Source organism: Copadichromis virginalis, linkage group LG14 (assembly GCF_057382275.1).
Source record: "Copadichromis virginalis isolate Kocher_CV1m ecotype Utaka linkage group LG14, C_Virginalis_male_GT1.1, whole genome shotgun sequence".
Taxonomy (NCBI): domain Eukaryota; kingdom Metazoa; phylum Chordata; class Actinopteri; order Cichliformes; family Cichlidae; genus Copadichromis; species Copadichromis virginalis.
In genome coordinates, this window is record NC_140631.1 from 28,222,796 (window position 1) to 28,238,597 (window position 15,802).

At 38.6% G+C, this 15,802-nt stretch overlaps 1 protein-coding gene across 1 annotated transcript; it reads right to left on the reverse strand.

The window, feature by feature from the left end:
* Positions 1-1,940: 1,940 nt before the first annotated feature.
* Positions 1,941-12,426, reverse strand: LOC146694154 (putative G protein-coupled receptor 149). The gene is made up of 5 exons (XM_085430300.1): positions 11,211-12,426; positions 9,558-9,738; positions 8,897-9,399; positions 3,996-4,139; positions 1,941-3,204 (listed from the first exon to the last, which is right to left on the reverse strand). Exons 1-5 carry the CDS (start codon positions 12,192-12,194, stop codon positions 2,692-2,694), a joined length of 2,325 nt encoding a protein of 774 aa, XP_085286426.1. The 5' UTR covers positions 12,195-12,426; the 3' UTR covers positions 1,941-2,691.
* Between the last annotated feature and the right edge of the window lie 3,376 nt (positions 12,427-15,802).

Genomic DNA, 15,802 nt, shown 5'->3' on the forward strand with positions numbered 1-15,802 from the left:
AAACTTGGGGAAGGTATTAAAAAACATACTGGGAGTAAAGCCTTTTGAGTAGTAGAGGGATTGTGGAAAGCAAATGACATGAAAGAAGAAAGCACTGTTTCATATGCTCCAAGCCTCCATTCCCTGAACCTTTCAGCACTGTAGCAGGTGTACAGCTCATATATACACCATGTTTGTTACCCTAGGGGCTAGCTGTAATCCATACAAGCAATCCCTGACCAGATGAATTTCAAAAACCTCCAATAAAAAGCCTCAGGTTTTAATATAGTGGTTTTATCTCCTTCTGGATTTTTACATTTTCAGAAATCGTGCTGTGCTCTTTAGAGGTGCACATATTGTACTAGAGGTCTCACACAGTGCCACTGATGCTGCATTTTGATGCAGGCTTACCTGCACCTTATTGTTTCAGCATAAACAGTGAGGTTGTGAGTGGGAGGTGAAAGTCCTTGAATCAGAGAGAACTGATGAAAACATCAGGAATAGCTTCTGGTCAAGGTTTCTGATATTGCAGTTTTGTTTTGTTTTTTTACGTTATGCTTTTGCAGCCTCATGCAGCCTCTTTTAAATTTTCTCCTACTTTCTTGTCATTTGGTTTCAAAATAACTGTTAGCTGTACACGGATAATATATAATTAAGCAATTCCAGAATTTTCCCTATGAAATAGCTTATAAAAGAAATATGTTTTTGATGCTGTTTTTCTGTCATCTTGAACACTGAGCAGAATAAAGACATCATACAGCTGTTGTGGATTAGTCACATTCCAAACCCTAGGGCCACAGCAACCAATGATGTTACATATTATATAGGTCACTCTCCAAAGTAGCTAACTATTGCACTTTACTTGCCTTTTAATTTGTGGTAAATAATTCCATTTGAATCCAAACGGTGTGTTACCAAATAGCTCCAGATGGTTGACATGAATGAATAAACATGCAAATACTGGTGCAGCTGATGTGCAACTCAGAATTCTTAATAACAAGACAAATAACAATTACTTGCTGAATTTATGAAAATTCTGGACCAGAAGCTGAGCTGTAGTTTAACAATGAGAACAAGCACATAATGGAATCACATCCACGCTGTTAAGCTGGAAAGATGGCGCACTGCTCAGCTAAAAACCTTTGGCACCATTAACAGTTGACATGGTTGATATTAAATACAGTGTTGCATTCATCACAATTCACATGCCTGCACAGTATTTACTCTCATTTTGCCTAGGAGCGCTTGAACTAGGAATGCATCGCACTACTGTTGGAGGCAATTTTCTTGTATGAATCTTTAATGAAAACGGTCTTCAGGAGGATGGGAGACATTGAGGCTGATGGCTGGGACTCCCTAAAGAACAATTCAAAAGCTTGCAAATGAAGTCCTTGCTGTGCCAAGGCTGTGTTGAAGTTCAAAAAACCAAACAGTTAACATATAGAAGACATCACCATAAAACAAACATAAATACATATATACTTTAAAATTAGTCTTCAATACCAGTTTCACTGTTTTTTCTACACACAAGTACATGTATATGTGCATATAAAGAATGATGTCATCTGAGAGAATGAAGATTTATATGATTCAGAAAGACATTCTTAACCCCTGTCAAACAATACTGATTTACACAGTCCCATCTATGAAAATTTTACTCCAGTCCTGAATATATGCATGTACAGTATTAGATAGAAAGTAAGAGGTCCCTGTGGCTCACCGATTGGATGGGAAGCAAACCGAGCGGTCAGACAGATGATCCCCCGAAGTGGTTTTGGAATGTACATTCATATGCTGCCTGCTGTGGTGAAATATGCACAGTCACTCATTTAAATTGCACTAAACATGTGCAAGGCAGAAAACTGTTCTGAAGAAGTAACAAAAAAAAAATGTTTGCTTCACTTCTTCTTGTTTTACATCCTAAACAGTGATGGTGGATCCACCCTACCCTCCCAGCCCCAAATTAGATAGCAGATAGACATTTTAGACATTGCAGCTGGGTGAAAATGAAACACAATTTGAAGAAATATATGCAGAATAAACGCAAATTTTTTTTCACGGTAAGCATGTGAAGATTTTTGTTAACTGACATCACAGATCAATGCTCTCAAACATATACCCTCATCTCTATGGGCACAGATACTAAAATGCACAACACATGCTCAGATGAGTCAGACACATGGGTCAGGTGACCCCTCGCCTCACAGCTGAGTCACCAGTGACGTAGTCTACTGGAGCTGTTTCATGTCAGACACGTGATCACACCTTGGTCCTTTTTTCCTCCTTTACATCTGTGATTTTTTCTTCTACCTGCTTCTTCTGTGATAACAAACTGGCATATGGTGAAAGCAAGAATACAGATACACTACTAAAATACTGATTCTCTTCTACTGTCTATTTGACATAGGTCTGTATTCCACTCGATTTACAATATATATCATTTTACAGTCTAATATATCTCTGTGTACTCTACATATAGGCAGTAAATGTGCTCTCCTGATATTAGCTAAAGAGGAAGTACAAGAGTAGGCAAACAGACTATTACAGTCTTCAGCTAAGCCTCTATTTGGGTCACCTGTCAACTCTGTTAGAGCGGTGATCAGAAAGAAGTAAATGTGGAATGATTAGGAAATTTGTCTCACAGCCTTTACTGTCTGAGGTGCTTTTTCAACCTCCACCAGACAGCCACCCTATTATTATTCTGTATGTATGTCACTCTTCCCTCTCCCCAGCTTGCTTTCTATAGGCCTCATTGAGCAGCTGTATCTCCTCATGATACCCCGAGCTCTCCTGTGTCTGGCGTCGGCTGTTCTGCCGATGAGCCTCCACAGTGTCAGGTATAGTGATATTTATGGTCTCTGCTTCTGTGGTGCCACTGCTGGGGATGAGCAGGGAGTAAGAAGCAGTCTCACCCAGGTCACAGGAGACAAAGCGGTTCTCCCTTCGGGAGTAACGAAGTGATGGCGAGCGGGCATGGGTGGAGGACTGACTGATGTTAGATATGATAGAGACGCTGTCCATTGCCTCTTCATTGTCACAAATTTCCAAAACTTCAAGATGGATCTTGACATTAGTGTCCCCAACCCCAGCTCCAATTCCCATCTCCATTCCAATCTCCATCCCCATTCCTACACAGCTGGCGTTCACATCTCCACCCTGGCCTCTGGATGCTGTTTCGTCTGCACTGGGCTCATGGCCAACTGACTTCGAACGATAAACTTCCACCTGAGGGGAAGAGAGATTTCATGTTTTGTTTTGGACCACAGTGTACTTGATGTCGTACAAAAATATCTCACAATGTTATAATTGATTTCTAAAACTCTATTCCATTAATCTTTTCCCAGTGGAACTCCCTGAAGAAATTTTAAATCTACTTTTTTAAGCTAGTCATTTTATGAAAATAAATGGTTTCTTTTTATTTGTTACATAACGCATATGGACATATTTTATATTTATTGATAACTAGGAATTTCCTTTTCCACATTTCACTGATTCAAGGTCTTATAGGGCTAATTCTAGAAGTGAGTTGTGTTGCAATCAGGAGCACATGACAGGATAAATAATCTAGAATGTTTTTGATGGTGAGAGAAATGGCTAAAACTATGCTGCTCTTGATGGCTATATAAGAGAGTAAAATTGATCTCACAAACAATATTTACCTTGCATAAATCTTAAATATGATGCCAGAGCCAGGCAGCTCTTAGCTTAATTTCAGACTAGATTTACTTACAGACTGGAAAATGATTTCAAAGCTTAAAAATGTACCTAACAACATTTTTAAAGCGAACTAAATCATAATTTACCCCTTTCTTTTAATTTAAACACAAACAAACACATTTAAGTAAATTATAGTGATCGATGATCACAGCATAACAAAGGAGTAAGCAAGCGATTCATATTTGTATTTATTCTCAGTACGAATGCAAAGAGCATTTCCCACAATGCCATACTACGGAGGAAATAAATTCTGTCTTCCAACGTGAGTTTAAACAAAGAGAGTGCTGAGATGACATTACCTTTTTGGCATTGTTCGGGGAGATCTTTCGACCATCACTGCTGACCTCGTAGGTGGAGAGAGACAGCGTCTTCCCTGTAGGTGCTTGTAAAGATACAGTTCCCTGAAAGGCGCACAGGGGAATTGATAGACCACCTGATGATCGCTGCACAGGAAAAACACAGAAAAGAACAAAAATTCAGTCAGAATTTAGCACATCGTCTTTATTTGAAAATCAAACTGCTATTAAATTCCGCCTTGGCCGCTCATTCTTGACAATAAATCCAAAGCAACTAATACTTCACTGTGACTACAACTCATTTTCCATCTCATTCCTGTTGTTTAAAGTAACTGAAGTTACATTATGTGCCTGATGTCAAGTGCAGTAAGATGAATGTGCTGACCAGTCATTTCTATCCAAGAATTAATGAGGCTTGCATGTAGAGCCCTAACAACAGCACTCGGCTGTTAAAATGAGATGTCAAGACTTCATGCATGTAGAGGCCAACAGACCTTTCAGTGGAAAAAACACACAAACACAAATAATGACTGACATATTTTTTTGGCCGTTATTAGATTCGAATAGCAAAGTTTCAGTGCACAGTATCAGGCAGATTTTCTCCAACGGCTTATCAGCTTGCTTTTAATTATGAGTCTACATTTTTAGTTTAATTTTCATTTTTTCAATCATATTTCATGTTTTTCAGTCACACATTTACACTGCTTTTGTAGAGATTATGATGCCAGAGAGTAGATCAAAGTGAGCCTCTGTGAAAACATGTTTGAGACTGTGCATACTAATGGCAGAGGGAAATAGAAGCATCATGTGGCACAGAAGTAGGGAGACCTGTGGCAGGTCTAATTAAGCTTCTAAATTATTTAGTTAAATATAATAATCTTATTGTGACTATGATGCACAACAGAAACAAAGCAGATGCCAGTCTCTTGGCAATCTCCCCCAAATCTGCCTGGTTCCCTGTCATTATGTTTGCCTCATTGTGAATGGAGAGAGACATAGAGGGAGAGACAAAGACTGCAAAGCTGAGCTGAAAACACATTGTCACGTAGATCAAATAATGTTCAGAACACATCATGTGGGAAGCACACGGATGGATTTCTTTCTGGATATTTTCACATGCCTTTCTTCATCTTACATATAAAATACTATTTTAACATGCTCCCCAAAGGATCACCTGGCTTTTCCTTTTCCAAGTTAATTTTTTCTTTTATTTTTAAAATGCCTTTAAAAAAAAATCCACAATAACCATTTTGCACCTCTTTTGGTCTGTCCAACGAAAATCTAACTTGTGCTAGAGGACTTTGTTCAGCTGAAGCTATTTGCAGATCGAATGAGTTATATAAGGTTAAAAAAAAGTCTGCATAAAAAATAAGAAGTGGTGGGACTACACAGAAGGCTTACACCTGCGTGTGAATGTTGTCAGATATTTCCGTGCATATTACCATGCTTTTCTAGTGGGTGTAGGGTGCAATGGAAAGGGGGGCTAAGGGACTAAGGGAGCTAATTTCAAATTCTGCCAATGCAGATGTGATGATATTTTAAAATGAATACTAATAAGGCCTGTACTTGTATAGCGCCCAGTCAGTGTATTCTAACATCCTTTGAACTGTTTCCTTATTTGCTGACAGTAAGTCTGTTCTGATTTTTTATGCCAAATTGATGTTGACCCCAGTGATTAAGGAAATGGCAACAAAACTACTGGATCACCATTAAATGTGGTGCTGACCTTTGCAGTGATGATAACTTTTTTTTAAAATTTGCTAACAGAGTTATGGTGCAATCACTTGCGTAGTGAGTGCGCATAAAACTGAATCAAAATATAGATATTATTTAAATGCACCAAGGGAGAAAATTATAGTAAAACACATTAATATTACTTTATTTAGTATGAAAAACTAAAGTTACTTACTTGCACTCCTAAACAGAAAAAAATATTAGGGGTGGAATGTTGTACTTGCTTAATTCCTAACTTTCTTAAAAATGAATTGAATGAACATGAATTACGTCCAATGAAGTCAGTTATTGTTTTGTATAAAAACAAGCTTCTGAAAGATGCTTCTGTTTTCTTGTTTTTTAGGCTAATAAAGCTAATAAATTTGTTAAGCACTGCACATGGATGCTAACATGTCCAGGCACATGTTGTGATCCAAAAATTGGCATAAAGCTAATATTTGTTTCTAAGGAACAGTAAATAACTTTTACTGTAACAAGTTAGATCCAGTTCGTTTTTTTTCCTTTTTAATTTACAGCAGGTGACAACTGAAGAGCACAAATACTGTACTGAAGTTAACTAATACTGAGATATTTTTTGATGTGTCACTATATTTCATTCCCTTTTTAGATGAATACCAAGGCTTGCTGTTAATAGGTTATATATTGTTTAAATAAGATATTTTGTGTAATGTAATGAACTGAACAGTTAAATAACAAGTAAGTAAACAGTAATTAAGTTATTCTCAATTACTAATTAATAGTAATTAATACGCTTGTGTAGTTCTTTGTGTTTAAGGTTAGTTGGTATTAAAATCTTGGTATTCAAATACACTAAATAAGGATAAACACATTAGGACAGCAAAGCATCAGGTTGTCAGCATGACTCATTTGCTTATTTCACACCTTTAATTAATTGAAGTGTCATTAATTGAAGTGTCAGCATACACACGTACAGTAATCTATTATTTAAATTGTATCAACTTCATACTTATTCAAAGTCAGTATTTTTTTAAGTCTCTATATTTCATTGCATTGGACAATCTTTTTCTTTAGAGTAAATTGGTTTCAGTCCTCCATACCTTAATGCACATTAGTTCTCCATTTCCTCTTGGGGAAAAGGGCTTGTAAGTGGACCCTGACTCCGTGCTTGCTAACAGATATGTCACAGAGAGGGTAAAGATGTGTTTAAGCTCTAATTCCACCTCTTTCCCTGGCTCCCGAAGGCCAGATGGGCTGACAGTAAGGAGAAAAGACGATGGGTAATGACATCTAGTCTGCTAACACGGAACAAAACACAGCTTGGAAGAACTATAAATCACAAAGTATTTTGGCTTGTCTTTCATCTGTTGTTTGGCTTTCTGTATTTATACAGTAATAACACGTTGTGTGTGTGTTTCTTTATGTCTTTTGTAAATGTGTTTGAGGAACATAATGGTTGGTGGATACAGAAAAAAAGGCTTCATTTTTCTTTGTTGTTTGGCAGTGTTTTTATCTTTGTTTGTAAACTGCACTGTAATCGTGATTCCACATTTAAAGACCCCAATCAATGATTAAGGCCTAGAGAGACATATATATAGACTGGTATACTGAGAAGTAGGGCAGGGAAACGCACACACACATACACACACAAACACACACGCCAGCAGTGAGCATCTTAGACTTATACATGATGCAAAGTGAGTGCCAAAACCAAGCTGTAGATGCATGCTCCATGGATTTTCCACCCTCTGGTGATTTTCAGAGTGAAACATTTCAAACTTATAAGTAGAGCAGAGAAAGAAAAAGAAGGAGAGACAGCTACAGCGTGCGTTCATGTGTGTACATGCCTGTATGTTTCCATGTCTGTTTACATCCACAGTCTACTGAATGAGCCTATATCAAATCTAATAGTGTTATTGTTCTAATAGTCACAGTTTGGTTTCAACGTTAATGCTTGTGGCTGCTCTGTTTCACAAGAGAGGCTGCTCTCTCATCTGTGTCGTTTATCTCCAATGCCAGGATACATTAATCATTAGGCCTTTACTGCTTTGTCCTTGTTTAACAATTCAGTTGGCTCTAGCGAAACACAAAGAGAATTAAGCTTCTGGTATTATAAGAACACAGGATGTCAACAACAAAGAAAGAAATGGATTAAAATGGATTAGTGGATAGTGGTCTCTAGCAAACTGTCTCAAGCTTTAGTGGTCTTTGACTTTGCTAGTGGATAGAGTAAAATATTGAGTACCTGAATAAATGATAACTTTGAGTCCCGGTATAGAAACACCACTGTACAGTATATACTGAATCAATGTGTGTGTTTGATTAAACTTGAACTACAGAATGAATTGGAAATAAGTTTGTTTTTTTGTTTGTTTGTTTTTTAAATTCAACTTTCACTCAAATATTTAACCTGCACAACTTATTCATAAACACATATGAAGGAGCTAACATCCAACGAATCTCACTGATGCTGATCTTTAAACTGTAAGCATTTTAAAGCTGCACATTCCTCCAACTTCAACTTATTTCTAGTGAAAGAAATTCACTAGACATAATAAATTTTAAGTTTGTGGATGTATATTTGGTTTTGAAAGACAGGCTGGCATTGGCTACTAAAATGGTGTGCGGTAACTTGATCAATTGCTCTATAAGTGATAAAAGCTCAGAACAGATAAGAATATGTGAGGAGAGGAGAGGAGAGAGGATTTTAAGCATTTTATCTAAATCTCACGCACAGTTCCAAGGCTGTCAGCCTGATTATAAAGAGGCATATTTTTAGATGTGGAAAAAAAAAAATCCAAACCAACAGTATGTAAGCCTTTCTCATCAAACACTTCCTTAAAAACTGTCTGTGTAAATATTGCACCCTATTCCATCGTCTATCATCCTGTGTCTCTATACAAGTGGACCACAATAAAAAATTTTAATTTCCTTTCAAACAAAATGTAAATGCACAAAGGGAGATTATAAAATGTGTCTGTTTTACGGTCGCGAAACACTAATTACTCTTAAATGATCACCACTACACTATGTTACTGCACGTTGCATGGTAAAGCCTAGGTTTCTTTGATTAATTTATGAAAGCAATAGAGTTGCAGTGTGTGGAAAAACTGCCTAATGCCAGCCATAAACCACAAAGTGACAGACACAAATGATTCATTTAATGGTTCAAGAGCCAACAAATAAACTGGTTACACTGAATGCTGGTGTACCTGTCTGGGCGTTCTCTCGGATTTACTCCTGCACCACTCCCAGTCTGTCAGCTCGATTTTCCGACACTCCTCATGTGAAAGCCTCCTCTCAGGCCCCTCAAACACTGATGACGTGTCAGTGAGACTATGATCCTGTTCCCGGTGATGAGAAGCCAATGAAGGGACACAGCAGAATTTCTCATCATTCCCATGGTTCTCATGGGGAAGTGGAGCACAATCAGCCAGTGCCTCCCCGCCACCAGCCACTGCTTCCAATAGAAGATCTGCATGAGAGGAGCTGTCCACTGGGCACGTGGTGCTGAAATCAAAATTGGGCCCCAGCCTAGAGAGCGCACCACTTTGAAGCGCATCATGATGGGCATTAGGGAAGTCACAGTTAAAAAGGCTGTGATAAGCAGGCTTCTCAATGGGAGGACTGTTATGTGACATGGTGGCATGTGACAACTTATACACTCCGTAGCCTTGTTGGAAGGAAAGGTTGAACTTAAATCTTCTTTTCATCACTGTGAGAAAGAAAAGTGAGAAAATTTTATTTTCTTCACCCTGCAAAATCATCACTGTTTCCCCCTGTACCACACGGGAACAGTTGTTTTGGCTTTTACTGTGCAAAAAGACATTTGGTTGTGCACAGTTAATTAATTTGTGCTGTGCCATCATCTACCTGAGGGTTCTGGTGTTGGTTCCCGTTTGCAGTTAATGAAGCAGCCACATGGCATGTGGATCCAGCGCTCAGAAAGCATGAATAACGGAGTGACCGCAGGCGCCAGCAGAGTGAGAAAGAAGCTCAAAGTCTCCAGGGAGGAGCTGCGTGCACTGATTGCGTGGCGCACTAGTACCAAAGTCTGTGAGGGGGGAAAAAAGGAGAGAAATTAAGTCATTGAGGAGTCTCTGACTTAATATGCATGAGGAAGTTGTGGGAGGGAGACACATGAATGAAAATAAATTGCATAGACCTTTCACACATACTGGGCTTTCTTGATTTTAATTTTCCTATGTTCCGTATTCCAGTGGGCCAGCGGCACTTTAGCATTGCACCTGAGTATTCTCAATTTTAAAGATGGCTACAAATAATACAGCTACAATAAAACAAAACCAACACCAATGAAAATATTCTAATCCACAGAAACAAAACAGAAATTACTGTATTTCTGACCGGTGATATCTTGACATTTTCGTATTAATCATCATTTGTTTTTATTCATTTAAGAGGGTTGCAAGTTTGGAATGCCAATTCTCTTTGTCCATCACTGCTGCACAGCATTTATCACCTACACTTTATTCTTTTTCTTTCTTTTTTCTTTTTTTTTGAACAAGAACAACTCTTGTAACAGAGGAACTTGGTGTTGCAAAGCATGGATGTATTTCACAAAGCAAACCCAGTGAATAGTGCCCTAAAGGCTTTACATAAAACTTGCAAACAATTGTTCTCAAAGCCTTTTAGGGAGATTATTTTGTGAAATACAAAAAATGCATTAAAAAAAACGTATTTTAAAAAATATCAAGGTTTTACAAGACAGGCAGCAAACCATGAAGTTAAATTGAAATAATTTATTAATATTAATAAATTCCACAATCTCTGACATCATTCACAATGTGTCCTCCTCACTGTGAAGGATTTCTGATGGAGTCTTTAACAAGATAAGGAATTTTATTCATTTTTAGTGACAGAGAAAGTAAAAAGAGAAGAAAACACTTCTATTAAACGACTCCACTTTATTTCCCCTCCACATTATTAACCCTTACAGCTTACAGCATATGCGCCACCAAGAACAGTGATCTGATTAGGGGATACTGTTCAACCGCGTGCCACACAGAGACCCTGGTAGTCTCTAATTGGCTGTTAAGCACTTTCGTGGATTTGCTCGGATGGTGGCTGCTGACGTCACCCTTGGCCAGAAACATACAATATAACTCTTTACGATAATTTCCATTGGTCTGCTCACCTCACCGATTACGGCAATAAATCACCAAAACAATCTGTGTAGCTATATAAAGCCAAACAGAGACCTTGGGTTAAAGTGATTTTACTTTAAAGTAAGATATTGAGGTTTTATTTTGTTGTCCAGAGGTTGTTCTATAATTATGAGGCGGTTTCGTGTTAGATTTCGGTTGGAGTTTCATAGATTTTCTACACACAGAGCGCTGAATAGCATTCCAACTAAATGAATAATAAATGATTTCATTTCAAGGTAATACAACTAAAAGGCTCCAAGCCAAGTAGAGCAATGGGTTGGCAGGCCATTTGCTAAAAAGTTATTATGGTGTTGTTTTTGGCACCATTTACTGGGACATTTGCTTTTATGAGGCTTCTTACCATCATTGGCATCCATAAAACAACTCTGACAACCGCCAGGATCATGGAGAAGCGCTTTTGTGCAAACACCACAGGCGAATCCCCGACAGTAGCTGTCCTTTGATCACTGGCAGACACTGGGGACAAACTGCTGTCCTCTTTCTCCCTGATCTCTGTCCCGCACGGACTTGGACTCAGTTCGTTGTACGCCCCGAAACTTTTATTCAGGCTGTCCCGGGAAAAGGACTGCAGATCACAGAGAGGAGTGGTCCCGCTCAGTCCTCTTGCCATTTCTAGATAGCTGGGGTACAATAAAGTCCTTTGGGGCTCCCTGGAGCACAGCAGCTGGTAAGTGAGGGGGATAAAGAAAAATAACAAGCCGCAAAAACACAGAAAATATAAAGAGAAGAGCAGCAAAATGTAAAAACTGTCGCTCTCTGGGAAACACCCGAGAGAGGCCGGCGTAAAGCTTCCCCATCCGCATAAAGGTAGGACACTGACGGCCAGGCTGACCGCCCACACACCGGCAATAGCCCACATTACTCTCAGTGGCCGGCGCACAGACTGAAGCACTCCGAATCTCTTGGTGACATAAAAAGTGTAGGCTGCTATAAGGCAAGCCTTCATATTGCTCGAAACACCTTGGAACACGTACAGAAGTCCAGATAAAGTGCACAGGCTGCCCGACCCTTCACCTCCATTTGCTTCCCACTGAAGGAGCATGAATAAAGCGAGTGGGACCAAACTGAGCAGGTCGTCCACCGACATGGAAGCCACAATGACACACAGGGAGGTTTTTTTCCTCATCCGGAGGACAGACAGCAGCGAATACACACCTCCAACTAACGTTACAGCGGCGATGGTTACGCACAAACCGAAAAGCAGCAGGCGGATTTGCCTCTCCATCCCGGAGGGGTCTGGCGTGTCGTAGGTGGCAGTTGGAAGGTAGCTTTGGTTAGGCGCTGGGGAGCTCTGATACGTCGTAGACATCTCCAGTGAATTCATTGTTCTGCCTCTTTTGGCACTTTTAAGTGTTCAAATTTGACTCATTAGCTTGTAAAGTTCACCAGGCTGGAACGACGCGAGAACAGCACAGCATTCGGCTCATGCTTTTTTTTCTTTAAAAAAAAAAAAAAAAAAATCACCATCCAACTGAGAACGTGTGCAGACGCTTTCCAGTCTCTTGGATGTGGAGCTGGTGAGGTTGTGTCGGGAGGCACCTGTGTCCACCGTTCAAACGGCGCAGCCAGAGTGCCTCTCGTTTCCAGCTGCTGATTTACGCGCTGTCGTCATCAGTGGTTACTTTCACGGCAGTCACTGGAGGGTTGAGCCAAACGCAGCATACTACTACAACCGGTTCTATATCCGTGTAGGACCGGTTCGATTCATCAGGGTGTATTTTTATTTGTGTCATGGCTCGACTCATTTGACGAGTCATTCCAATAATCACCCCTGTCTGAACAAGCCCTTTGACAGAATTTAATGCAAATGATAAAAAGTAGAGGGTCTTATTCATGTATTTATTTATTTATTTTTTTTGGACAATTCAGATTTTTGTTTATGTGTAATGGTGGAGCCATCACTTACTGAATAATTCCATTTGAAATCCATCTACACAGGCTGTGCGAGCCATTTTCAGCAGATTGGTTTTCATTGCTTTGTTTTCAAACCCCCCACCCGCGCCTTTTTTTTTTTTTTTTTTTTTTTTTGCTTAATGGAGTCAGGAAACTAAATGCCAGGGCTAAAATAATAAGGGAATCATGTGGGGTGGATGCTCTCTCGAAACAGAGTAAGGCCAGTTTACTGTAAGTGCTTACATGGCTGTTTGTATATGATCCCATGTCCTTAGATTTGAAAAGTACTCGTAAAGTAAGATGAAAAAAAGTGTGGCAAAGGTTCTGAAGGTTATAGAAATAAATTACCCTTATCTGTAAAAGGAAGCTGTGTTACAGAGAGCTACTACATGATGTATTTTCTTTCAGAGAATATTGTGATAAAGAATATTATGAATGTTCATTTACTTTTGTTTTTTCAAGAAAAAGAGATCACACCTCCTGTGTTGTGCTTTGTTATCATTGTTGATAGCTTTTTGGTCTTATGCCCTTTGTGCAAATATGCACAGAGATGCATGATGTCAGCTCAGGCTCATTTATTTACACTCCTCATGTTCTTACTCACTGTATGATATCATTATCTGTGGATGCTCCTGAGTGTAAGTGCATCTGACTTCAGGTCCTGTAATTAAATTATAGTCTGGGCTAAGTGACTTCCAGCTATTCTAATGACTCAACTCTCTCGGGGGGCAGGAGGACACAGAGGGGAATGTAAAAGGACAAAAACACAATCCACAAGGGTACATAAACACTAAAACACAAATACACACAAACCCACACAAATAAGATAAGATAAGATAGAACTTTATTAATCCCTCGGGTGGGTTCCTCTGGGAAATTCGATTTCCAAAAAAGCACAGCACCGACAGAAGTTACAGAGTTATACACACACACATATATATAAATACAGAGACAATATAAATAAAATATACGAAGGGGATAAATAGAATAAATAGGAATAAAAATAAAAATACAAGTGAATTGCACATTTCAAGTATTGAGTCTATTGCACCGTTGACTATTTACAAAAGTATTGCACAAGGTATTGTACAGTGAGGTGAAGAGGCACTACAGCTTAGTTGTTCCCTCCTTTGTCCTCCTGTTTCCCCTCCCTCTCCCCTCCAGAGAGGAGTTAAACAGTCTGATGGCGTGTGGGACAAAGGAGTTTTTAAGTCTGTTAGTTCTTATACCAGCTGAGCACAGCCTCACACATCAAGGTGACCTACTTTATGTGTATCTATCTCTGTGTGTGTACTGCATGCAGTGGTTTGTTCATGTGAGCGCAAGGTAAGTGTGCAGCTCTGTAAAATAAATTCAGAAACACTGTGCAAAAGTGCATCGATGAGGAACAGAGTAAATGCAGGGTCACATGATCTGTTAGAAAAACGAACACACTTTCATTATCTGTTGATGGAACAAAGACCTAAAGTACATTTTAATTCAAGTCAGTTCGATGCGGAGGTTGAACAGAAGAAATACACGGCTGAAAATTATTTACCACAACAGAATATTTAACAGTAGGTGTATACAGTTTTGAGTAAGTTATTAAAATCCTCATGTTAGTGTCGATTACAGGGCAGAACAACACAGTACGTCCTATTAAAAGTTATAAAATAAATGTTAATCAGAGCAAACACAGTGAGTGTGTTTGAACTACAAGTTTTGATGTAGCTCAGTTTTGAATAAATAAATGAATAAATGGCTATCATAGACTCCACATTTTAAGTCTTAAAAAAGAAGTTAAAAAAAAGTCATTTATACAATCACAGTTAAATTCAAGGTCATTGTAATACATATATACAAATTCATGCTTGGGTGATGAAACATTTATTGCAAATTCCCAGCACAACCACAACTAGCTTATCATTGTTTTCTAGCTACATGATAAAAGAACTTCCTCCATCTGCAGACTGACTGACACACATGCATGCTGCACTATGAGGGTAATAAGAGTTTACACTGAGCAAATCTGCATAGACTCTAACATGAATTTTATTCTTATTGGATTGTGTGTTGTTGCAAATGAGGCTTGCTATGGCTAGCATTCTCCTTGTGTTAACATGGAACGTGTGCTTTGTAACATCTGACATTTTTATTGGTGTGTCCACCAATTAATGACGTCCCATGAAGGAAAATAAAATTAGATTCAAACTAATAAAGAGCTTCATTTGAGAATTACAGCCATATTACCACATCTAATAAATCCATTTACTGTAATATTGGCTTTGATATGAAACCAAAACCATGGGAATACTTTGAAGTAAAACCTTGGTGTAGTTCATCGGGACCATGAAAAGGAAACAGCTAATCGATGATTGATGATTGTAATATACTGTTCAAATGCCCTTCAAATTCATAAATGATGTACTGCATTGCATCATATACATGAATACGTGTACAAATATAAAACTAACAATCCTCTGTTGCTTACTGGCCTCTGGTGGTACATCACAGCTTGTAACTTTAAACTGTAGAGCTGCTGGAGTGCAGCTCTCGTCCTCTCTCTAAACACAAATGTACCCACATCTACATGCACATACACACATATAAACACAGAGTGTCTAAGTGCATCATTATCCTAAGTCACATCAAATATTAATGAAGCAGCACTTGACACAGAGATATAGAGACAGAAACAGGATGGAAGATTATATTTGCATAAAAGAGAGAGCTTTAAATTTAATGAGCAGAGGAGGATGAATAGTTAGTGCCATGAATTTATAATTGCTCAACACTCAATTCTCTGCTGAGTGTACCATGTAAAATACAACTGGTGCATGTTGGCATTGTTCAAATGCTGTTTTTAGAATTAAAGTGACTTTGAGATCCAAATTATATCCAATGTAATCATTAAAACTTGTATGGTACAAACAAGTTAGTCCAGCATTAGTGAGTAGAAATGTCTAAAAGACACATTAAACCTGTGTTAAAAATGTTTTCATAGAAGTGCAACAGTGAATCAAATGGTTTTGTGCAATTAGGTTTTTAGTGGTAAACTCT